This window comes from Salvelinus sp. IW2-2015, linkage group LG22 (assembly GCF_002910315.2).
Source record: "Salvelinus sp. IW2-2015 linkage group LG22, ASM291031v2, whole genome shotgun sequence".
Classification (NCBI taxonomy): domain Eukaryota; kingdom Metazoa; phylum Chordata; class Actinopteri; order Salmoniformes; family Salmonidae; genus Salvelinus; species Salvelinus sp. IW2-2015.
The window spans coordinates 26,654,992-26,680,332 of NC_036862.1; the positions used below are offsets into that span (position 1 = coordinate 26,654,992).

General features: G+C 42.3%; 2 protein-coding genes across 7 annotated transcripts in view; both read left to right on the forward strand.

Moving 5' to 3' along the window:
* LOC111949391 (CD166 antigen homolog A) overlaps positions 1-10,879 on the forward strand; it is a 75,563-nt gene extending 64,684 nt beyond the window's left edge. For 2 of the 3 annotated variants that reach the window (XM_023966515.2, XM_070434195.1), the window contains exons 5-16: positions 1,703-1,790; positions 2,076-2,234; positions 3,171-3,295; positions 3,554-3,686; positions 4,252-4,364; positions 4,694-4,820; positions 5,095-5,216; positions 6,697-6,829; positions 7,441-7,470; positions 8,992-9,103; positions 9,218-9,368; positions 9,476-10,879. In XM_023966515.2, the coding sequence (XP_023822283.1) occupies positions 1,703-1,790; positions 2,076-2,234; positions 3,171-3,295; positions 3,554-3,686; positions 4,252-4,364; positions 4,694-4,820; positions 5,095-5,216; positions 6,697-6,829; positions 7,441-7,470; positions 8,992-9,103; positions 9,218-9,332 (1,257 nt within the window). In that variant the 3' untranslated portion in view covers positions 9,333-9,368; positions 9,476-10,879. The remainder of the gene's footprint in view (positions 1-1,702; positions 1,791-2,075; positions 2,235-3,170; positions 3,296-3,553; positions 3,687-4,251; positions 4,365-4,693; positions 4,821-5,094; positions 5,217-6,696; positions 6,830-7,440; positions 7,471-8,991; positions 9,104-9,217; positions 9,369-9,475) is intronic. The other variant, XM_023966517.2, reaches the window with a different exon arrangement.
* Positions 10,880-11,880: 1,001 nt separating this feature from the next.
* LOC111949386 (dual specificity tyrosine-phosphorylation-regulated kinase 1A) lies at positions 11,881-23,357 on the forward strand. 4 transcript variants are annotated; one of them, XM_023966498.2, is made up of 13 exons: positions 11,881-12,673; positions 13,379-13,474; positions 14,480-14,549; positions 16,583-16,779; positions 16,979-17,071; positions 17,245-17,433; positions 17,566-17,713; positions 17,836-18,122; positions 18,307-18,453; positions 18,579-18,719; positions 18,846-19,149; positions 19,362-19,486; positions 19,808-23,357. In XM_023966498.2, exons 3-13 carry the CDS (start codon positions 14,540-14,542, stop codon positions 20,378-20,380), a joined length of 2,214 nt encoding a protein of 737 aa, XP_023822266.1. In that variant the 5' UTR covers positions 11,881-12,673; positions 13,379-13,474; positions 14,480-14,539; the 3' UTR covers positions 20,381-23,357. The 4 variants fall into 4 exon arrangements, with proteins under 4 accessions (XP_023822266.1, XP_023822268.1, XP_023822265.1 ...); XM_023966500.2 differs by lacking the exon at positions 14,480-14,549; XM_023966497.2 differs by lacking the exon at positions 13,379-13,474.
* Positions 23,358-25,341: the final 1,984 nt, after the last annotated feature.

Below are 25,341 nucleotides of genomic sequence, written 5' to 3' on the forward strand. Positions count from 1 at the left end.
AGGCGGCTCCAGAGCAGACGGGGCGCTCAGGCGGCTCCAGACAGACGGCGGCTCAGGCGGCTCCTGACAGACGGGCGGCTCAGGCGGCTCCTGACAGACGGGCGGCTCAGGCGGCTCCTGATAGACGGGCGGCTCAGGCGGCTCAGGACAGACGGGCGGCTCAGGCGGCTCAGGACAGACGGCGCTCAGGCGCGGCTCAGGAAGCACGGCGGCTCAGACAACGGCGCTCAGCGGCTCAGACAGACGTCGGCTCAGGCGGCTCAGGACAGACGGCGCTCAGCGGCTCAGGACAGACGGCGGGCTCAGCAGCTCAGGACAGATGGGCGGCTCAGGCGGTTTTGGACAGACGGCGGCTCAGGCAGCTCAGGACAGACGGGCGGCTCAGACAGCTCAGGACAGACGGGCGGCTCAGGCCTGGAGAGAGAACCTGGAGGGAGGAGACGGAGAGACAGCCTGGTGCGTGGGGCTGCCACAGGACCCACCAGGCTGGGGAGACCTACAGGAGGCCTGGTGCTTGGAGGAGGCACCGGAAGGACCGGGCTGTGGGGGAGCACTGGAACTCTGGTGCGCTGCCTTGGCACCACTCCCCCAGGCTGGATGACTACTCTAGCCCGGACCCTCCAGAGTGCAGGCACAGGTTGAACCGGGCTGTGGGTGAGCACTGAGATCTGGTGCATACTACGCGCACCTCTCCCTTAGGCTCAATTCCCACATTCGCCCGGCACGAGCGGAGCGCAGGCATAGGACGCACTGCACCCTCCCAGCGCCCCGGAGACACAGCACACAGAGCCGGCGCAGGATACCCTAGACCGAAACGGCAATACGCCCTGGCTGGATGCCCACACTCGCATGACACTTTCGGGGGGGCTGTCCTATAGCGCACCGGGCTATGGGCGCGTACTGGCGACACCGTGCGCTTAACCGCATAACACGGTGCCTGACCAGTAACGCGCTGCTTACAATAAGCACGAGGAGTGGGCTCAGGTCTCCAACCTGACTCTGCCACACTCCCCGTGTGCCTCCACCAAATAACTTTTTGGGGCTGCCTCTCGTGCCTGTCGCGCTGCCGTGCTGCCTCCGCTCAGCTTTCGCTGCCTCCAGCTCTGCCTTGGGGCGGCGATATTCCCCAGCCTGTGCCCAGAGTCCTTTTCCGTCCAAAATCTCCTCCCATGTCCAGGAGTCCAGGACTCACTGCTGCCCGATACCACGCTGCTTGGTCCTTGGTTGGTGGGTGATTCTGTAACGACTCTCCTCTTCTTCTGACGAGGAGTAAGAGATATCGGACCAATGTGCAGCGTGGTAAGTGTCCATATTGTTTTAATAAGAATACTGAACACTGAACAAAAACAATAAAACAACACATAAACAGTCCTGTACGGGGAAGCAAAACACAGAACAGAAAATAATCACCCACAACACACAATGACAAACAGGCTACCTAAATATGGCTCCCAATCAGAGACAACGACTGACCCCTGCCTCTGATTGAGAACCATACTAGGCCCAACACATAGAAATCTAACAACAGATCAAAACATAGAAAAACAACATAGAATGCCCACCCCAACTCACGCCCCTGACCAAACTAAAATAAAGACATAAAAAAGGAACTAAGGTCAGAACGTGACAGTATGCCYTTGTGGATTGTTCTAAAATAGGATTTTTCCGCATTTTTCCTCACTTTGTTTTATCGTCTGCACAGCTAGGGCAGTGCAGCGCCCCTGATGCCAACCCAGCTGCCAACATCACATGGTTCAAGAACAAGAAACATCTGGTGGCGGATGGGAAAGGTACGTTATTGAAGTTCTGATGGATTATTTACAAGTGGTAAACAACTGCAGGGGGCTGAAGATTGCACATTCACACATTTCACTTGTTTGGTGTGAGATTCCACAAGAACCGAGTAGTGAAATATCCCCTCTCGAGCTACATATTTTCTTCAATTCTCATAAATGTGTCTGTTTCTACAGGATCCAAAATGTCAGTAACTTGGTGATCATATTATTGTTTATCTGTGTGTCGATATGCTACTCTGTAACCATACCATTTCTAATCAGTATTGTTGTTATTTTTAGGCATTATAATCAGTTCCAAAGTGAAGGTGGACGAAGTCACTGGCCTCACCACCACTTCCTCCACTCTTCAGTACACAGCTGAGAAGGGAGACACAGATGCTCTGTTCACCTGTGGGGCCCTGAACGCATTGTCCTCCCCAGTCTCCTTCACTGTCACCTGTAAGTAACCAGAGAGCCACCAAACTACTCCAACTACCTAAAATAGCCCAATTACCTAAACTGCTCCAACTAACTACCCAAACTATCCCAACTACCTAAAAGGCCCCAACTAACTAGCCAAACTGCCCCAAAGACCTAAACTTCCCAAACCAACCTCAAACTCCCTCAACTACCCTTACTACCTAAACTACCCAAGATGCCCCAGCTACCTTAACTGCCTCAACTATCCTAACTGCCTGTAACTGCCCTAACCCGACACAACTTCCCTAACCGCTGTCTGTCCTAGGAAGGCTATTGATTTGCTATCAGCCTCAGCAGCCAGCAGTCAGTGTATCGACAACCAGATTGATGGCTGTTTTATTTTCAAGTTATAGTCCGATCATTTGTGCCTCTGTGGCTCTTTTCTTGCAGCCCAGACAGACAAGAATAATGACACAATAATGACACTAATTTAAAAATTATGTGTCCATGAGTCTGTTGTGGGAGTGATTCGGAGCGTAGCGTTCGAGGAATAGCATAGTCGATGTTATTCACTCGAAATGGCSCTTTCAATAGGACCTATCAGGGCTCAGCGGCTGTTTGAATCCTGTTTTTAAAGAAATGTTGGCAATTTGGCCTGTCTGGAGCAGCATCATTGATGTTTGAAAGGAAAATTTTGTCTAGTGCCTCGGGGTGTGGCTGCCGTTCGACCAGCTCCGCCGCTGCATTCAAAAGCAGCCATCGCCACAAGAACATACTCAGAAATGGAGTGTACAGCCCTGAGGACTTCACTAGCTTGGCTAGTCTGCTTACTGTGATGGTCTCAGAAGCCCTGTCTGCTCAGGGTCACTGTGTTTCAGGTCTCAGCCTCAGTCTCTCCTCTCTCCATCTCTGCTGTTCTCTTGCTCCTGTTCTCTCTCTCCTGGTCTTTCTCTCTCTCCTCTCCTCTCCCTACAGACCCCACAGAGAGGGTCAGTCTACATGTCATTTCTAAAGGGCCCCTTATGGAAGGAGACAACGTGACTCTGAAGTGCAAGGCYGACGGGAACCCACTTCCCACCAGCTTCAACTTCCACATTCAGGCAAGCTCTCAATGACATGACTCCACTATCCTCCCACACAACCAGAAACCCCACCTGGCATATGCCCTTAGTTCCTAATCTGACCCCTTTAATTACTTGCCTTCTACTGCCATTGTCCTCTTTAACCCAGTCAAACCCTACACCTGGTCAAACTCTACATGTCTTACACTATCCACCCTGTCTGTGAAGCGCTACATTAACCTAGACTCAAGCCCATCTGAGAGTTTCAAAATGTATCCCTTCCTTATGTTCCTAAAGAGAAAGGTGGTGAAGGTGGAGAACTCTGACTCCTACACTGTGACTGATGTCACACGTGACAGCACAGGGGAATACAAGTGTTCTATCATTGACAATGCCAAGATGGAAGACTCCAAGAACATTACCATCAATTGTAAGTCACTCTTTATCTACAGATATCTTGATCAATGTTTTAAGCTAGCTAGCATTAGTTCTTCAATTAAGTTATGTATTATCTTCAACTGAAATACTGCCAGCAATTTATTTAACAATGCTAGGCCAGCAATGGATTCATGGGAAATACCAGCCATAATGATAGCCCATTTCCTGCTACTATAGATTGCGTTTGGAATTGTGTGGGAAAATTACTTATCATCTAATTCATAATTCATTCTTTGTCCGGCTGTATAAAGTCATTAGGGTTATTTTTCTAAAAGGGGAACATTGTCAGAGTATATTTCCGTTTGCAACCGCATCCCTCAGCAGGAAAGGACATACGGTTTGTTAGAGAGAATAGAAGCCGAGCATCTCGTCTCACGCTGTGAGGTGAAAATACTTGGAAAGCTCACGTCCTTTAATGCGTTAAATAAGCTGGATCAATGCTGACGTGCTGAGGCTTCTATAGGGAGCTGATATGGTTTTAAACAGGAGTGCTGTGGCCCCTTCTCCTCGAGGCGGTTAACTGCCTGTTTACAGTGTGTCTTTCTCCTCCCTTTCAGACCTGGATATGAGTTTGAGCCCCTCTGGGAAGGTCATGAAGAGCACCGGCGAAAGCTTGGCTCTGAACCTGCAGACCGATGCGTCTGGAGAACTCAGGGTGTCCTGGACTAAGGTAAGACTAAACAGTACCAAAGTTTTTACAAGGCCTAGATTTATGTTTTTGGTTGGAAATGGGTGATAAAACCTTATCAAAGCAATAAGATGACTTCAGCGTGTTTTTCATAATTTAAATGTATGTGAAGGGCGCCTAGCGGTAAAGAGCATTGTGCCAGTAACCAACAGATCGCTGGTTCAAATCCCCGAGCCGACTACATGAAAAATCTGGCGATGCATCCTTGAGCAAGGCACTTAACCCTAATTGCTCCTGTAAGCTACTCTGGATAAGAGTGTCTGCTAAATGACCAAAATGCAAATGTAATGGTTGATCTTATATCATTCCAGGACAATGGCAAACTAGACAAAATCCCTAAGTTTGACAAGCTGACCTACTCTGATTCTGGAAAGTATGAGGTTGTGGTCACCATGGGCGCTCTCATCAAGAAAGCCTCTTTCGAGCTGGTCGTTGAAGGTAAAGACTTTGGGACATTTACTCAGTTAAGGCTTTTGTGCTCTTACTGGGCACATTCAACACTGTTTTTCAAAGATAGATTTTTGTACCTGTTCCTAATGATAGACTTTTATTCAAAGATACTGATTCCCCAGTAGCTGTTTCACTTCAGGGAGAGGCTTTCTCCATATTTGTTTGTGTTGTCCATACATCATGTGGTGTTGTTGCATGGCATGGTGCGATCATTTTCTTGTTCGTTTTGGTGTAGCTGAGGAGGCCATGCGTCTTCTTGCAGGTATTCCAGTCATCCGGCGGTTGGCCAAGCAGCGTGGCGAGGACGGCCAGCACAAGGTACTGACCTGCGAGGCTGAGGGCTCCCCCAAACCCACTGTGGCCTGGAGCGTCAACGGCACCTCGGTATGAACAAACACAGACATCTTCACTAAGGTGCCAGGACACTCCACTGACACACAGGAGGTGACATTAGACTTCACACTCACAGGGACACTCATTATACAGATCACACTGTATTTATCCATCAGTTACTGTAAAACGCACAACACCCTTATCTATCCTGGAATAGCAGCAAAGACTCACAAAATCCTTAGTTTATCTGGAATTCTCTCAAAGCAACACCTTGTGCCATGCACCCATTTTTCTGTGGCATGCCACCACATGAACGGAACGGAACACACAAATCCTCGCCATCTTTCCGGATGTGTTACTGCCGATATGAAAGCAGCTCCTGACCTTATAAAAACAGTCAATTTAAGCTTCCTTTTATTGGAATCTGTCAGGAAGCAAGGGAACTCTAAATCTGGGAGGTTTACAGTCAATGAACCTTTGGATGTCTTTGTAGTGAATCAGTGCTTGTGTATTACTCTCCACACTATTTCAGACAGACAAACTTCCCCATAATGTCTTTCACAATGTTACTATTTGTGACTTCCTAAGTAACTTCTCTTCTTGAACATTTTCTGACTGACACTTCCCAAACTGATGGGCTCAGGTTTTTTGTAGATAGGTTTCCTTCTCTCAGATGCACACCACGTTTATTATGCATTGGTCTGTCATGAAGACAAAGGATTTTGTTCTTGGCGTACCTGAGCCTGTGTGTGTGTGTGTGTGTGTGTGTGTGTGTGTGTGTGTGTGTGTGTGTGTGTGTGTGTGTGTGTGTGTGTGTGTGTGTGTGTGTGTGTGTGTGTGTGTGTGTGTGTGTGTGTGTGTGTGTGTGTGGTGTGTGTGTGTGTGTGGTGTGTGGTGTGTGTGGTCATGGGACATGACACACACACACCCCATTGGGTCTGCATGATCAATCCACTCCAAAGCTGCACTGACCTCTTTCAATGAATATTCTACGGCTGAGTCACTCACACACAGTAATTTAGTCACAGCTCACATTTCTGCGCATCTGGGGACAAACACACCAGTGCATTCAAAGTTTAGAGTTCTATAAAACCTGTTCACAGTAAATAGGATAAGACATCAAATGTAAACTTAGTGCTGGCTCTTTTCATAGCAGACGCACCATATCGTATTCTTAGAAGATGTGAAAAGGGTGTTGCCTGTTTGTTTGGGGGTTTCTCTAGTCCTCTGCCTCTATGCCCTGAAGGTACTCCTTATCACGAATAGGTTGAGCCTCACGAAAATACAACACCACCTCCTAGTGGTAGTACATGAAATATACATATTTTATTTGATTCTAGCAACATTCATTATGCCATGGAATAATATAAGATTCCATATATTCCTCGCAATATAATTCTATGACATGCATCTTTGTGCTATTACTGGAGAGGAAGCAGCTATGTTCTGCATGGCATTTAAATCTCCATCAGATACACAAGATATACGATAAGCCATTGTACACTAACAGCTGCGTCTATTTAATTTTCAGGCTGATGAAAGTCCCTACGTCAATGGGAAGATCTCACACAAGCTGACCATTGTGCCTACAGTCAACCTGACCGTTGTCTGCACTGTGTCCAATGAGCTTGGCCAGGACACCAGGGCTATTAACGTGTCGACCTGTAAGTACAGTGTGGTGGTATGGCCTAAAATTCCCTGTCCTATCCCCTTCCTTCCTCTCTAAAGGGTAACTCACTAATCCTTGTGTGGATCTGGTCGATCACCCTCTCCTGATGCTAACAAATTCCCCCACTGTCTGTATGCATGATGATTAGTAAAAAAGTATGGAAATGTTTTATGGAGGGAACCTTGGCCATGGGGACCTAGTTCTTGTCTCTAGCCAACCTAAAACATGCTACTATGCATACTGGACATACTGTGCATGCTCCTTGGCAATAATTTCCCTTTGGTTTCTGCAGTATTTGATTAGATAAATCAGTACAGACAGCCATATCTCACTCATCTTTGTGTTTTTGGAAAAGCATTTTTCCCTTTTTCATTCTTCTCCCTCACTTTTGGTCTGTTTGTCAGGATGCTGGACTCTATCCTTTCCCCCCTCTGATGTCATGTTCTCAGTTTGCATGCGACCAGGAAATCTAAACAACCAACACCGTGTTACAGTCAATCTAGAGTCTAACATAGCCGATAACACACTGTCTGACCAATAACATTATACAGTATACTTAATTGATTTCTGGGTTGGACGTTAATATAACTTTATATCTGATTTCAGTATTTGAGGAGGTGAGAATGGATAAACAAGGTAAGTTGTGATGATCTTATTTAACATTTCCTGTAGCAAGATGGAGGAGAGGAGGGATTCTGTAGAAAAATATATAAGCTTCCCAGAGAAAGTGGAATCTGCTATTGTGCATTATACCCTCCAGAGCACAATCTCAGATTAACATCATCCACAAATTGCCCCACTGCTGAAACGCTGTTGAACAACAAGATGTGGTGCTGGGGGTGTAGGAAATATTTGTTAAGATAAACATACACATTCTGAGGATCAGAAGGAGTGGAGCCACCAGCATCCTGACAATCTCTCAATGTTATCCATCCTTTCATTTGCCAAAATTGTATTTATTACATGTTCACAAGGAGCAGTTCACATTTATCTAAATCATAATACAGAAGGTTACAAATTCTATAACAACCATTGAATTTTGCAGCATGAATGTGTATACCTTATTCATTCATATGTATTCGTTGACATTTATACACAGGTTTGGGGAGTAACTGATTACATGTAATCAGTTACATGTAAACTGATAATTTTTTCTTCTTCTGTAATCAGTTACATTACCAGCAAAAATATTGTAATCAGATTACAGATACTTTTGAAAAAGTAGATTATTGGATTATTTTTAAATGTAGAAAGGATGTTTTGTGAAAAAATACATTGACACCTTTCTATTTTCTTAATGACATTCAATTCAGCATTGAAAAAAGGCCCACGTTTAACTCCATTGGCCTCCCACAGTGAAAAAGCTGAAATTCACTACTTTCGTTGATCTGCTTGCTCTGGTCTCATATTTATCCTCATGTTTTACCATTTTATTTTGGGACTCAAGTTTGTTCCACCTGAGTGTTTTACTTGCCATTACTGTGATATGTTGTTGTTGTTTATCTACCTTAGTTGAATGCACTGACTGTAAGTCGCTCTGGATAAGTGTGTCTGCTAAATGACCAAAATGTAAGTGTTTTGCAAGTGTTCATTTTTACATTTACATTTTTGGTCATTTATCAGACACTCTTATCACACCATTGTCAGCAGACTTCTGATACCAATGCAGGATGAAAGAGGGACACAAAATTGTGAACCACTATAAAATAAATGGTATAGAAAAGTATATATWTTTTTTTTGTAATACAGGTCTCGAAAGTATATTGTTACCAAATACATTGGATGTAGTAGTTCAGGCTGGTGAAATACAAAATACTCAAAAGTAATTGAAATACGTCCATCTCTGGTCAGAGACCACTAATGATGACACACCAAATGCGTTTGATCAATCCTTTTTGTCCTCTTCTAATGCCTCTTAAAAGTTAAGTAATCAAAAAGTAAGTAATCAGATTACATTACTGAGTTTGGGTAATCCAAAAGTTACGTTATCGATTACAGTTTTGGACAGGTAACTCGTAACTGTATCAGATTACATTCCGAAAGTAACCTACCTAACCCTGTTTATACATACGCAAATTTATTTTTTGCAGTCTCTTAATTTGCAGAATGTTCACTCCTTGTTTCTGATGTTTCTCCTCTCTCTCTGTGCCTTTACAGGCTCATCAGATGACAGTGACACAACAAAGTTGGTGGTGGGAGTTATTGTTGGTCTGCTCCTGGCCACTGTAGTTGTGGGTCTAGCATACTGGCTGTACCTGAAGAAATCCAAGTAAGTTAATTAAATCAAAATGCCATTCCATTCATATATAGCATGTTATGGTGATGTATGTATTATTATTGGAGGGCTGTGATTTGTGTTAAACAACCTGATTTGTGTTAAAAGGCAAGGCAGCTGGAAGACTGGTGAGAAGGAGGATGGATCCACTGAGGAGAGCAAGAAACTGGAGGAGAAAATAGAGGAGAAGCTGGAGGAAAACAGCCAGAAAGTTGAGGTGTAAAGAAAAGGAATGTTTAAAGAATGAGAGAAAAAAAAGGTAAAGAACATGTCTTGAAAAACACGTCTATTACTGTATATTATAATATTTACTTCTTATGTTTTAGATTAAAAGATGCCGTTAACATCATCACAATTTTTTTGCAGTGCGGAAGCGGCAACTAGAAGCTTTTGCTCACTTCTGTTAAAATTTGAAAAGGGGGCATTGAACTGGATGAAGACCATTTGGATTTGGACTTATCCACAAAACTTTATTTCCTCTGAATATTGAAAGAAAAAAACTGTCTAAATGAAAGGATATGTGTTGTACATAAGCCTAAATTGTCTGCGCTATGGATAAAATGTGTTAACTTTCCTTTGTAATAGTTTTTGTTTCAAGTGTTGGTTAAGAAGGATTTGGTCAAATTGAGAAAAATGCCAATTGGAGTGTTTGGCTTGGATTTAATTAACGTTATTGCTATTAGAATAACTACTGGACCAGATGCCTTTTCTGTAAGGATGTGTGCATTGACCTATACCTCCCTGACCCTCAATGCATTATAGAGGATCTGAAGGTCTTCACCGCTGTTCCATCTCAGTTCCATATCATCAACACAACCAAACACCCATTAACACAACCGAACGCAGTCAATACATTTTGTCAATTTTTTATGGAACATACACTGCCATTTTGTGTAGTCTCCATTGGAAAAATAAACTGTTGAATATTTTAATGAAAGGGCTAAGGGAAGGGTATAGGCTACATAACTAGCTTTAGTTGTAACGTAATATGAGTTAAGCATTATACCAAGATGCATCACTTTGCATTGCAGGAAGTAGAAGATCTGTTGTACAAATTATTTCATGACATGTTACATGGTTCCTGTTTGTTTTTTGTACATTTTTGCCATCAAAAGTATCAGGAGATTGAGTGATGCTGTTAGGCATGCAGTACACTCTGACCGTCTGTTTGTGTATCAGTGGGTTGTGTTTAGTTTGGACATAACCACTACATTACAGAATATGTCTTATCTCAGTTGTATTCATAGTGTTAAATTCTGTGCTTTTATGTCATTTTTTATGTGTAAAGAGACAAGTTGTCCAGCAGTTGCATACTTCACAACTTAGGTCAGGGTTATGAGTAGCATTTACTGAACCTGCAAATATATCAGACCTAGATGTAAATGTGATTTGTTTTGGTTATTTTTAGCTATTTATATTGTTCAAGATTACAAGGTTAGCATCTCTGTTAGTTATATTCAATTATTCTCACAAATTTAACCACTTAGCTTTAAAGGTACTGAACAATTGATAGTAATTTCTTGCAGTTATTTGACAATAATAATTATAATGTAAGCCTTCTGTGGATTTTGAGCCTTCTGTAGATTTCTATGAGATTTACCACATATCTCATACTGTCAGCTTGCTGTTTGTGTCCTACGTTGTAGTTAATGTGAAACCAACAAATTGGAAATAAGACCAAAGAGGGTAAATATTGCCATGCAAGTATTGTAAATACTGGCTTTTGTTTTTGTACTTTTGTTTAAAATAAAGTGTAGCCTACATTTTGAAGACTCATGTTAAAGAATGTTTTGTTGGCTCTGTCATTCTGCTCACAATACATCATAAAAAGTATCGCCATCAGATATCTTTGAGAATAGGTACATATACACCCCAAAATCCCAGAGAATCAGTCGCTATTCATTCGTATCATCCATAAATCCATATTTTACAATTGGACCACTATTGGGCATTCCTCAACACTAATAGCAGGGCACTGGTAAGTCAATTCAGAATCACACAGGACCATGATAATCAGAAATCCAGAACGGCACATAGAAGGGATGTATGCTGCCATCCATTGGCCAAAGAACATAGCACAAGGATTTGCTTCATCATCATTCAGAGATTAAAAATGTTACTAATAAGATCCCACTTGGATATTTCAATCAGGTTGCTTTCAGTAGTTTGATCTGATTTATGAATATCTTGTCACATGTTAAATGTTACTAGTAAATCCATGTCAAGAGTCAAGTTTTGCAAAACTGAGTTCATAGAACCTTAGAGAACCTTTAAGCTGACAGCCATACAATATAGGCTAAAGATAAATAAAATGTGGATGCCCTTTATACAGCTAGTCTGCTGTCCTGATCAGGAATGTACTTTACAGATGGGTTCTTCTATGCAACAATATCACACAGCTTGTTTATACTCAGGAATCATGATGTCAAGTCTGACTGTAAAAAAGACTAGGTCTGTATGTCTTGCATTTCATTTTCTGAAAATGTGCTATTGCAGTCATACAGTTTTATTACTGTCTCAAACATGGATGCAATAAAGTTTGGCAAATTCCTGCAACACAACTAACTATTCATGCATTTTTTTCGAATTTAGAAATCCTATCTAGATTATTGTATTCTACTTTAGAATGTTATAATTCAATTGAGACAATTTATTCATTAGAATTACTGATTGATTGACAGCATACAACGTTTAATCTATGGTTGAATTATCCTCGCCATTGGTTCATCCGGGGATTTGATAGATTGATTGACAGTTGTCATAGTAACAACTCAGGCAATCGCCATTTTGTCAGAGTCTTTTCAAATGTTGTCCCTTCCCGCCGGAATAATGCAATCACTGGATATACCTTTGACATTTGTGTTGAAAACGATGCGTCGAATGGATCGGATTAGGACAAGTAAAAGGCAAATGATTTAGCATAGTTTAAATATATCTAGTGGGAGCCGCACTTATAGTTGCCAGTGTTTCTGGTCTACCGGGCCGGTTCACTGCGCAGGTTTGGGACGCGCGCCATTTTGTGAAAATTGACATACATTTTTTTGTCCAAAATAAGCGTGTATCTTAGGGCATGATATTGGTTTCATATTTTGGGGTCTTCATTATTTTTCGTTATGGATGCCTACGTCCGTGTTTCCCGTGGTGAGCTTGCAAGAAAACGGAACAATTTGAATGTAGCTACCTTTTATTTAGCGTTTGAATTCCTAGCTACAGAATCGTGTTAGCTAACTGGCTAACCGTCGCTAGTTAATAGTAGCCACGTTCGTTTAGTCAACTAGATAGCTAGCTGGCGCTAGTCGTCAGCTGATGCTAGTCGAAGTTGGGTGGATAACAAATTTTGTTGGTTGGGGACGCATTTGATCGTCAAGAAGTTTTACTTGGATGGCCATTTTTTTTTACTTGGTTTGCCAGTGGAGAAGACTTTTCACCTTCGCGTTTCGGGAATTAGGTTGACTGTGACTGACTTAACTTAGCCGACGACAGTGGGGGCGGAGAAGCTCAAGCTGGATAAGTTGCCCTATCATACAGGTTAATTGACTTTAAATGAAGATCGTGCCATCAGAGGTGAGCCCGTGTATGAAGCTGACTATGTGTGTTGTGTAAAAAAGGTAGCTAACGTTACATGGGTGGTAATTAGCTAATGTAACTTACGGTCATCTAGCTAACGATCAGCAGCAACCATTGCATTGGCCGGATGTCGTAAGAATGTTGCTAACATTAGCCAGTACAGATTCGCTAGCTAACGTTAGCGCTCTGGATCTAGGTACACCTAACATTTTTTTAAACCTAGCTAGTTAGCTAAAAAAAAATCTAACAGCATTGTCCTTTAGTTGTAACTAACGTTAGCTAATATTATCTAGCGGCTAACGTTACGTCAAAGTGTTAACGTAAGTTCATAGCTAGCTAACGTTAAGTATTTATGGGCAAGCAAAGCTGACGCGTTAACTACCGTAGCTAGCTTACGTTAACCTGTTAGAAAGTTGGGCGCAAGATAACGTGGTAGCAAACGTTTGAATATACGATCGTTAGCCAGTTAACAATTAGGGCCCATAACCAGCGTTATTGGCTTGCTAGTTAACTAACTCGCTAACTGGTCATCTAACGTAGCTGGCTAGTAAGCTAACGTTAGGCCCATACAGATCGCTCGCAGAAGACATCGTCACTGCACTCACTGGCGTGAGGAAACGGATTGCTTGCCTTAACGTACCAAAGCTAGATGGGTAACGTTAGCTACTGAGTAAGCTAGCTATGTAGTATTTGTCATTGTAGACGAAGCCAGACTGCCACCGACAACTGCTCTCGAGAAGGCTAAACTGATGATTTGCTTTCGAAATTCCAACCATGGCGAGAAATACTCCATCACCTGTGAGTAGCTAGCTAACAGTTAACAATTCCTTATTTTGAATTGATGACAGGCCGTTTTGAGTGTGCAAGTATGTAGCAAAACTGAATATTTTTAATAAATAAAAAATGTTATAGGGTAGACAGTTAGATATGAAGTTACATACAACACTTAAAATTCGAAATTAAACTATATTTCCATGTAGATAGGCCTGTGTTCATGCTTAAACTCCATAGTCATGAAAGGAACTGTTCAGAAGACGGTCCTGAAAACGGAATGTTTCGATCGTTTATGCTTCACAAGCAATTACCTTGGTTATCCTTAGTGGTACAGTTGGAAGCATTATCTTTACTTTATATGCACAGTTCTGAATAATTTAAATGGTGTACAGTTTGTGTTCAAAACACTTTTGCGTTGCAATGTGGGCTTGTACTGCATATCATATTTAGCAAGCATTCCCACACTAAAACTACTTAAGCTCACTGTCTATACATAATGTAATATTTTATTAGCTAGTTGCTGTTGAGTCATTCGGGTCATCTTCATGACATGTGTATATAAAGTTAATGAAACTCCAGAACTTTGACAATGACTAAAGACATTCTGAGAGGAGATCTCTAGTTTTACTAGGTCACAACAATGGTCAAGCTGATTTGACCTGCTTGTTCGGGTGGCACCTGTTTTGGTGTGAAACCATGTTTCTGAACTGTTCTTGCAAAAAGTCAACAGCCTCATACATCATAGATTTATAAGGTTATTTGTGTTAGGCATGTTGAGAATCATTGGTTCACTGAGATTAACCAGACTGACTGGGAAAAGGTGATTGTTGGAGTGATTATAGTTTTCTAAATTTACAAGATATGTGCATTTTACTATCCAGTAGTTTCAATTTTTTGCCCTTGCCTTTGCAATGTTTTGGTATTTTTCCTCCCTATTTTTTCCGTCAAGTTTTTGTTCTTTTGGAAAGTAAATCCCACCTAAAATGCACAGTCAATGAATGATACTTATCTCCTTTTTGTTCTTTATAGTGGGTTGTGGTTTGCTGCTGGACTCTCCTTCCAGGATGATATGACATTTTACAGGAGACGATGCATCCAGGTTAGCTGCAATAACTGACATATTTTATCTTTCGTGGGGAGGAGGCACTCTTCTTAATTCCCCCCCACAGCCTAACCATATCTTGTCAATCAGAAATATACATGAAACATAATACTTCAATTATTAAATAAATTACCTGCTTACTTCAAAAACAACTTTCAGTTGTCTGTCGGTGCAAAGCAAATTGCACATGAAGACATTTCCACCATAAATTATGTCAGTCACAGTAGAGTTATATTATTTATTAGACTTTCCACATGTTCAAATTCAGTCTCTTTCAATTCTTGATTACCACTGCCTTGTCGTGTTCCTCTCGACCATTACAGTGCATTCTCCCTGGAATTTTGGTTGCATTATTAAGTTTACAATTTGGAATTGGGATTACATGAAATGGAGTGAAGTTTAAAATAGAACCATGGTGCACCTCAAGATGTCAGCCAAGAAAGTGGAGAAGAAGGAAAGAAATGCCAGTCATCCTTGGACTAGTCTTTTGCATTTAGTGAGCTTGGAAGCATGCTCGAACAACTGGCAAGCTTTGTTGAACAATTACACAAAGGACAAGTGTGAACTGACCAGCCCCAGATATAATAATAGTACATAATTATATAAAGGCCTATATAATATTAAATGTACAATATTATACATATGTCACAATTTATAAAGTATAGTACTGTACTACTTATCGTGATTAAGTAGTAGGATTAGAATAGGCTACCATATTAGTTTTTGTCAGATTCTGAGGTCACCCCCACAATCAGTTATACCTAATACATGTTTTATTATTGTAAGTATGACATGTCAGAAATTGCATATTACAATTGTATAATTCTAAACTGGATTCTCCTGCACTAGCTACTGTACATTTTTATTTCAAAGGTTTTTCTAATATCTATCTGTCTGGATATGTTTGTTCCTCCACAGCTGGGTCAGCTCTGTCTCTAGTGCTCTCAGATGGAGTGCAGGTTTTGGGCTGTGCTGCTATTTTGCTGCCAGGCTCTAGTGTGCTGAAAGCGGCCTCTAAGTGTGCCAAAGTTCAATTTTATTTCTTGTTTATTTCTTGGTTTCTCATTGGAAAATGGGAGCTGCTCTGCCCTGGCAACAAAAGTAGGTTATTTGCATACTGCGTTGTGATTGGCCTGTGCGTTGATGGGCTTGCCAAATCACGCTGTATCTCTGTGGTGATAGGCTATGCTAATTAGGTGCTGTTGCTGGGATTCTGAATAGTGGTTACTGTGTAGCGCTGGTGAATTGTGTTTTCTGGTGAGAGATGCTGATAGATGAACAAGCTATGTAATAATTTTCTGATTCCTTTTCACATAAAGAGAAGGATGATTTACTTCCCAGGGTGTATTGATATTTCCTTTTTATTCCTGATTTAAAAGTACATATTTTACAGCACCCCCCCCACAAAAAGGCTAATGAAAATATAAATGCCTATATTTTCTTTACCATATGAACATGTTTTTATGTGTGTATATATGTATGTGTTGTTTTTTTTCTTTTTCTTTTTTGCCTTTACACAATGTACAAGGGCACAGATATTTTGTGTTATTACAAGTATAAGCCAAGAACTTCCATTTGATACAAAGAGGCCCTCATGGAAGCTAATACAACAAACATACCATATATCATTTGAATAATAGGACTATTTAACAGTAATTTCATGGGCCTGTATGTCTTCCTACTCATGTCAATGTATGAGGTAAATTACACTGACCGTAACATGTTAGTTAGAATATATCACCCTTGCCTAGTTAAATAAAAGTTTGAATTTATCAACATCGAATTGTAGATAATCATTGAGCTTCATACTGCATAGTAAGGGTTAAAGGTCAGTGTGCTGAAGTGTCTTACACTTCTAGACCTCTTGAAGTGGTATTTTAGATCAGTTTGTCAAGGCAGGAAACCTTCCATTGACAGAAATCAGTCTGGAAAATTTTATTGAGTTGTCACTACTTCAGGGGAAGTTTGTATAATGTATATTTTTTTTTACAATTTCAGTGTTAATTCATGTCAATGTTGATTTCTTTCAGGAGGAGAGACTTCAGCATGCAAACCTTCGTCCGTCCGGCTTGCGCCCTCTTTTTCTTTCCACGCTGCTGGTCTTCAGATGGCTGCTCCAATGCCCCATACGCACCAGCAGTACAGTGACCGCCACCAGCCGAGCACTGACCAAGCTGCTGCGGTCCTACCGTACAGCGACCAAACGCAACAGCTCACTGCCAACCCGGTATACAAGCAACACAGAAACCTTTCAATTTGTTAGACACAAACGTTAAAAAATGTATAAAATCATACACTTTTTAATACACACACGTGCACAATAGAAATCAGAACTTTAACTAGCCTGTCATTTCGATTGAAAAATGTAAGATATTTTTTGTGTTGTCAGAGATCATGTTTTTTTTTTGTGTGATTTGTTGTTACAGAGGCACATGCCCCAGTGCTTTCGTGACCCTACTTTGGCTCCCCTGCGGAAGCTCTCTATAGACCTTATCAAAACCTATAAACAGATCAATGAGGTGAGACTGGTTTCTGCTGTTCAATGTACTGCAATTGTCACAAAATTTCATATTTGAGTGTTTGAATTGCAGATGTAACAAACAATGCAAGTTTAGAATATTTTTCATATTCTCAGTTAGATCAGGAAGTACATAAGCTCATGTCTGTATTTGGTTTCTTTCCTGGACTTTAGGTCTATTATGCAAAAAAGAAGCGACGGCACCAAACAGGTCAGGGTGAAGACTCCAGTCACAAGAAAGAGAGGAAGGTCTTCAATGATGGCTACGACGATGACAACTACGATTACATTGTCAAGAATGGGGAGAAGTGGATGGACCGCTATGAGATTGACTCCTTGATAGGCAAAGGGTCATTTGGACAGGTACACTTTTATAAATGATTATTCCCATGATCAACTTTGGAAATTGCTCTCATTTTGAGCACTTGGGCAGCTAGTGCTTAATAAAACAACAAGAAAATATGTTGGTGTTTTTTCTCTTTTGGATTGCTGTAGGTTGTAAAAGCTTATGACCGTGTAGAGCAGGAGTGGGTTGCCATCAAGATCATCAAGAACAAGAAAGCTTTTCTCAATCAAGCCCAGATTGAAGTGCGCCTCCTAGAGCTCATGAACAAACATGACACTGAGATGAAATACTACATAGGTAATGCACTCTAGTGCTTCTCTGTTGTACAAGCCATTATGGTGCACTGTCATGTTTTAAACTAATCTCTCTTGAATGTGTATCAGCCACACCTGACTCACACTATTTCTCCTGTCATGTAGTTCACCTGAAACGTCACTTCATGTTTCGGAACCACCTCTGCCTGGTGTTTGAGATGCTCTCATACAACCTGTACGACCTGCTGCGAAACACCAACTTCCGTGGTGTCTCTCTCAACCTGACCAGGAAGTTTGCTCAGCAGCTTTGCACTGCGCTGCTGTTCCTGGCCACACCCGAGCTCAGCATCATCCACTGTGACCTGAAGCCAGAGAACATCCTGCTGTGCAACCCCAAGAGGAGCGCCATCAAGATAGTGGACTTTGGCAGCTCCTGCCAACTGGGACAGAGGGTATGCTAATCTACTTATTGTCTTGGTACAAAAGAGTTTAACCTTGAATCTTGCACAAGTCTCATTTTTTGCGTATATTCTGTATACCTCTGCCATATGTTCTGTTTTCAAGATTGTTGTAACGCTGATGTCTATAATGATATTGATAAGAATGGGTTGTGGTTGACTCTTTCTCCTTCCTCAGATATACCAGTACATTCAGAGTCGTTTTTACCGCTCCCCAGAGGTGCTGCTGGGCATGCCCTATGACCTGGCCATCGACATGTGGTCCCTTGGCTGCATCCTGGTGGAGATGCACACTGGGGAGCCCCTCTTCAGTGGAGCCAATGAGGTACAGTGTGCTTGACTGACTAGCTGGAGGTTGTTTTAAATATAGCCAACTTTGAGTGAATAAATTTGATACATGCAATTAACATTTAATCCATGGCGATATTTGTTCTGTTCTATAATTCTCAGGTGGACCAGATGAATAAGATAGTTGAAGTTCTTGGTATCCCCCCCAATCACATTATGGACCTAGCCCCAAAAGCCAGGAAGTTCTTTGAGAAGCTATCGGATGGCACATGGAGTGTTAAGAAGACCAAAGATGGCAAAAGGGTGAGTCTGCTGTAGTTCCCTTCTCAATGTGGTGTCCTAACATTGGCTTTTAGTAGTGTTGTGTATTCAGGTTCAAGTACCTGACAACCCCTCCCTGTGTCTCCCCCTCGTCTCTCCTCTGAGCAGTATAAGCCTCCAGCCTCTCGGAAGCTCCACTCCATCATGGGTGTAGAGGCCGGTGGTCCAGGTGGCCGGCGGGCGGGGGAGTCTGGCCATGCTGTTGCTGACTATTTGAAGTTCAAGGACCTGATCCTTCGGATGTTGGACTATGACCCCAAGAGCCGCATCCAGCCCTACTACGCCCTGCAGCACAGCTTCTTCAAGAAGACTGCAGACGAGGGGACCAACACGAGCAGCAGTGTGTCTACCAGCCCAGCGCTGGAGCAGTCCCAGTCCTCTGGAACCACCTCCAGCACCTCCTCCAGCTCAGGTAACACTCCCTGGCTCAATCGACCCTCTATCTCTCCTCTGAATATTGCGGTTGTGGACTCATGTCTCAGTTGTCCCTTTTCAGTGCACTGGTGGGAAACCAAACCGATGGTGGTGCTTAAAGTATTTTCAACCTTTTCTATGTTCAGTCATTTTTGCATTGTCTTTGAGTGTGATGGACTTAGTCTGAAGTTGTGCCGTCTTCTCTTGCAGGAGGGTCGTCTGGGACAAGTACCAGTGGTAGAGCAAGGTCAGACCCTACCCATCACCACCTACACAGTGSAGGGCACTTTGGGGCAGTAATGCCAGCCATCGACGGTGACACCCTCTGTCCACAGGTGACATGTCTTTGTCATTCATTTGAATAAGCTAATTAATCAATAGACTACCTGTTGTAAGTCCTAATGTAGTCAATATTATTTAAGTGTAATTAAATGCACTGGGATTTTAATTGTAACATTTTCCAAGGAGCATTTCATATTTTAGTCATTTAGCAGACGCTCTTATCCAGTGCAACTTAGTTAGTGCATTCATCTTAAGATAGCTAGGTGGGACAACCACATCAGTCATAGTAAGTAAATTTTTCCTCAAAGTAGCGATCAGCAAAGTCGGAACTTGTACGAGAGACATTAATTGATTTCTCTGTGGTGCACTGACAGGCAAGAAAGCCTTACCCTCCCCCATTGGTGTGGGGAGGTGGGGTCGGACCAGAGCCGGTGACCGGAGAGACCCACCCAGTCCAGGAGACCACCTTCCACGTCCCCCCTCAGCACCCCAAGGCCCTGCACCCCCACTCCCACCCCCATCATCACCACGGGCAGGTGATGGCCACACGGCCCCGCCCGCGGCACTACACCTCCCCCACACACAGCTCCTCCACACAAGACTCCATGGAGGTGGTGCATGGCCATCTGTCCATGACCTCCCTGTCTTCCTCTGCCTCCTCTTCCTCCACATCTTCCTCTTCCACTGGGAATCACGGCAACCAGGCCTACCAGCTCCGCCACCTGCCTTTTGGGCATCATGGCGGGCTGAGCATGGGGATGGGCGCCTTCTCGAATCCCCGGCAGGAGACAGGCATGGCTGCCCACCCCGCTTACCCCATGGGCACAAACACGGGGCCGGCTCACTACCTACCGGAGGGCCACCTGGGCTTGAGGCAGGGCATGGACCGGGAGGAGTCTCCCATGACTGGAGTGTGTGTGCAGCAGAGTTCCATGGCCAGCTCGTGACTGCACTGACATTTGGCTGTGTTCCCCCCTGTGCGTCGTTTTTAAGGTGGTGTTTTTTACAACAGGTGTGTCGAACAAAAGCTGCTCACGTCAGAAGGGAGATATCACTCAACCGCTACTAAAGAGAAAACCCTTTGTTAAAAGAATGTGATTTCCTTCATTTTTCTTTTTGCAATCATTAGGCACATGATAATGTTGCAGAATAAGCATAGTAAAATTGAGGCATCCATCTACCATTTCACAAAATTCATGTAACAAATAACCACCATCTGGTATTAGGTGGCAAAATCTACTGGTGAGCATTTGGGGATGAAGTTAGAAGCAGTTTTACAGGTAGCTGTCTAATGAAATGCTAACACATCCTCTTATTTCAAACTGGAATTTCTGACATTTTTCTTCCACAGGTTGTTGATTGTTTTACCCTTTTTTAAAGTGAATTTTCACAGAAGAGCTGCTTTTAAAACCTTTAGCTTGACCAGGAGGAAAGTGTTTGCGGTGATATTTCGTGTTGTCTGTCGGTATTGTGTAACTCTGTGAGAGGGGAGCACATAGCAGTGGAGTTCCTATAGTGTGCGCTGGCCCAGACAGTGGAGGGGATACCCTGCGGGTGAAAGATGTCGGGGGGGAGTGCTGGCCCCCTGGGGGCCTGGTGAGCTGGTCCCGGCCCTGGCCTGGCACAGACGAGAGAGCAGAGATGGGCTCTGGAGAAGAAAAGGGTCCGGCCCAGCGTGAGGAAGACTGGTTCAGTCAGTGGCTGGTTCTCAGATAACCTTTTGGCCTTACGACTCATGGACTTGGAATGGGTCGGAGCTGGATATTATCATTTGAATTAAGATGGCTTTCCACTATTTTTATCTGTAGACAGCCCTTAATTGTTTAAGGAGAATAAAAATTATAGAAAAGGGTCATTTAAGAATGAAGATTTGAGGCCTTTCTCTACAAAGATTTCTCATCTATGGGGCCCCWCGTTACAGGGTCTTCTTGTACACACCAATCTCCTAAACATTACTTCCTTCAAATCTTGTTCACAGTTTAAGGATTTTGTGGTGAAAAAAAATAAAATCCCTTTTTTCCATTTTTTYCCCCGTTTGCATGTAGTTCCTCATCTGAACACCTGCACAAATGTCTCCATCTTAAACACGGAAACTGAAGAGGGAAAAAAATGTTAAGTGACTGCCTTTCTTTCTCCTCAAATTATGCTGTGAATTTTACAAGAATTTATTTCCCCTTTGGATATTTTTTTTATACCAAAGCAGTTTTATAGCATATTAGGTGTCTGTAACCAATAATGTAGCAGTTCACCACTTTTGACTCAGTTTATCAAGATCTTATTTTAACGTCAATACAAAACCGCTGCAATATATTGCTTTAGCAAAACTGGAAACCGTTAAGTTCAACAACTGTTAGCTACCGTATATTCTAAACAGATTTGATTTCTATGTTTTTCCCAAACCTGTTTCCATATTAATTGGTAGATTATTTTTGGGAGTCTCTTTTAACCTTGGTATGTATAGAGACATTGGTAGTTACTCTGCAGGCTCCGGAGTAGCAGAATTAAAAGCTGATGGTTCAACGTAGACCACTGCATTCTATTTCTGCATTTCTCCCACTTATACTATTTTAAAGGGTTTTGCTGCCTTTCATACATAATTTGGCAACATGCTAGCTACTGCCATAAAACTCAAGACTATTGTAGTCTCATTACCCTGGCAGTGTACAGACAATTGCAGTAAATATGATTTTCTAAGTGATTTGGAAGTGCACCTCCTTGTGAGCCTGGTCCTATTCAAATGGGAAGGGTACCAGTCAGCCCTCTTGCTAATGTCCTGAGCATGTGTGCAACTTTGGCAGACATGCATGTCTGTAGAACTCTACCGTTAGTAGAGGCATTTTCGTTCATTTTATTTTATATCAGGGATTTTGAAGTGCTTTTTTAATGTTTTTAATTTTTACTCTGGAAACTAACAAGACCAAAGTCCTGCTCATAACAGCCTTCTTAGTTACACACAGACCGCAGGACACTTCTATTGTCATAGTTCAGGGGAGAGACCATCACGAGGAAAAATCATGTTTGGTATAACCACAAACTCAAATGTAAAGCTACCTGTAATGATATTTAAATTTTATCTGAATGTTTAGGTTATAATCACAATCATTTTTCATACCCCTCCATGATTTTTGAGACTCAGAAACTGCCAGTGGTTTTGCTGACACTCATACTGGTACTAAACATTCCAAAATAAAGATTTAAAAAACCTCTTAAGTGTGAGCCTGTTTCAGATCATGCTGATTGACCTCTGATCTAGAGCAGTTGTCATGAAATGCAGCCCCTTTTTAATAGTGGAAATAGAATTTATGTATATATTTATATTTTTTTAATAAAGGAAGTATAGAACTCACTACCTTGCTCCTGCTGGTATGTTGATTATGTTTGTCAATTTGGTGACCGTTCAGTGGGCAAGATCTCAGTTTTCTTAGTCAGTGGTGTAACGTGGCCTCTGGGCAGAGGTACTTGACTACATCAGGACAACACTATGAGGTAGGGTTTGAATCAAACAGGGAAAGCTAGATCTTCAAACCTTAATTTTTACAGGGTATATTGTAAGTGCATGTACATCCACAGACTTTACTTTTTGGTTGTATGAGAAGCACATGGTTGGGGAAAAAGTGGTTCCATTTTCAATAAGGCTGTTTGTGGGTTTCACACAAATGTTTGAGTACTTGTTGACATATCCTCACCCTACAGAAGCCCAAGTCCTCTGATTTTCATTTGAATATATTTTCCTTAAATTTTTGATTTCACATTTTATAAAAAATTTGTACATGCACTATAAAACTGAACAGCATGGAGAAAAGGATAAGTCCATGTATCCACAGATTGTAAGATCTAGTCAAGACTTTGCTGTGTATATGACAATGCCCTTTGTATTATATTAAGACCRTCTTATGTATGATATATAAAAAGAAGTTAATTGAACTGTTGTGAGCCTCTGTTCCTCTACACTTCTTCACACACACCAGTGTGTATTTCTTCCAGGAATACACTGTCTTGTACCAATGCTATTACCACCACAAAWAAAAAAAAWAAATGACCACGATAGTGGACACTTGTGCTCAATAACTGTTTAACCTCATAACTCCTTTGTGTAGCCTATTATTATAATTCAAACTCATTGATAAACTCGGTTTAGCACAACAAATCAAGACTGTATAGTACTAGTGTTGACAAAAAGCCTGAGTGATTCTTGAATAATACACAACAGCAAGCTACATTTAATGGGTGTAGATTAGCTTTAGATGAGTAGTATTATAGAGTATTGTGATTGAAATTACCGTAGGAACGTGATTTGTCGTTAATTTGGCCAAATCATGACTATGATATACCTTACCTTATCCAACCTTTCAGTTCCACCACCCACATATGCGATGACATCACCTGGTTTCAATGATGTTTCTAGAGACAATATCTCTCTCATCACTCAATACCTAGGTTTACCTCCACTGTATTCACATCCTACCATACCTTTGTCTGTACATTATTCCTTGAAGCTATTTTATCGCCCCCAGAAACGTCCTTTTACTCTCTGTTCTAGACATTCTAGACGACCAATTCTCATAGCTTTTAGCCGTACCCTTATCTTACTCCTCTGTTGCTCTGGTGATGTAGAGGTGAATCCAGGCCCTGCAGTGCCTAGCTCCACTCCTATTCCCCAGGCGCTCTCTTTTGATGACTTCTGTAACCGTAATAGCCTTGGTTTCATGCATGTTAACATTAGAAGCCTCCTCCCTAAGTTTGTTTTATTCACTGCTTTAGCACACTATGCCAACCCGGATGTTTTAGCCGTGTCTGAATCCTGGCTTAGGAAGACCACCAAAAATTCGGACATTTTCATCCCTAACTACAACGTTTTCAGACAAGATAGAACTGCCAAAGGGGGCGGTGTTGCAATCTACTGCAAAGATAGCCTGCAGAGTTCTGTCCTACTATCTAGGTCTGTTCCCAAACAATTTGAACTTCTACTTTTAAAAATCCACCTCTCTAAAAACAAGTCTCTTACCGTTGCCGCCTGCTATAGACCACCCTCTGCCCCCAGCTGTGCTCTGGACACCATATGTGAACTGATTGCCCCCCATCTATCTTCAGAGCTCGTGCTGCTAGGCGACCTAAACTGGAACATGCTTAACACCCCAGCCATCCTACAATCTAAGGTTGATGCCCTCAATCTCACACAAATTATCAATGAACCTACCAGGTACCACCCCAAAGCCGTAAACACGGGCACCCTCATAGATATCATCCTAACCAACCTGCTCTCTAAATACACCTCTGCTGTTTTCAACCAAGATCTCAGCGATCACTGCCTCATTGCCTGCATCCGTAATGGGTCAGCGGTCAAACGACCTCCACTTATCACTGTCAAACGCTCCATGAAACACTTCAGCGAGCTGGCCTTTCTAATCGACCTGGCCGGGGTATCCTGGAAAGATATTCATCTCATCCAGTCAGTATAGGATACCTGGTTATTTTTTTTWAATTCCTTCCTCACCATCTTAAATAAGCATGCCCCGTTCAAGAAATATAGAACCAGGAACAGATATAGCCCTTGGTTCTCTCCAGACCTGACTGCCCTTAACGAACACAAAAACATCCTATGGCGTTCTGCATTAGCATCGAACAGCCCCCGTGATATGCAACTTTTCAGGGAAGCTAGAAACCAATATACACAGGCAGTTAGAAAAGCCAAGGCTAGCTTTTTCAAGCAGAAATTTGCTTCCTGCAACACAAACTCAAAACATTTCTGGGACACTGTAAAGTCCATGGAGAATAAGAACATCTCCTCCCAGCTGCCCACTGCACTGAAGATAGGAAACACTGTCACCACTGACAAATCCACTATAATTGAGAATTTCGATAAGCATTTTTCTACGGCTGGCCATGCTTTCCACCTGGCTACCCCTAC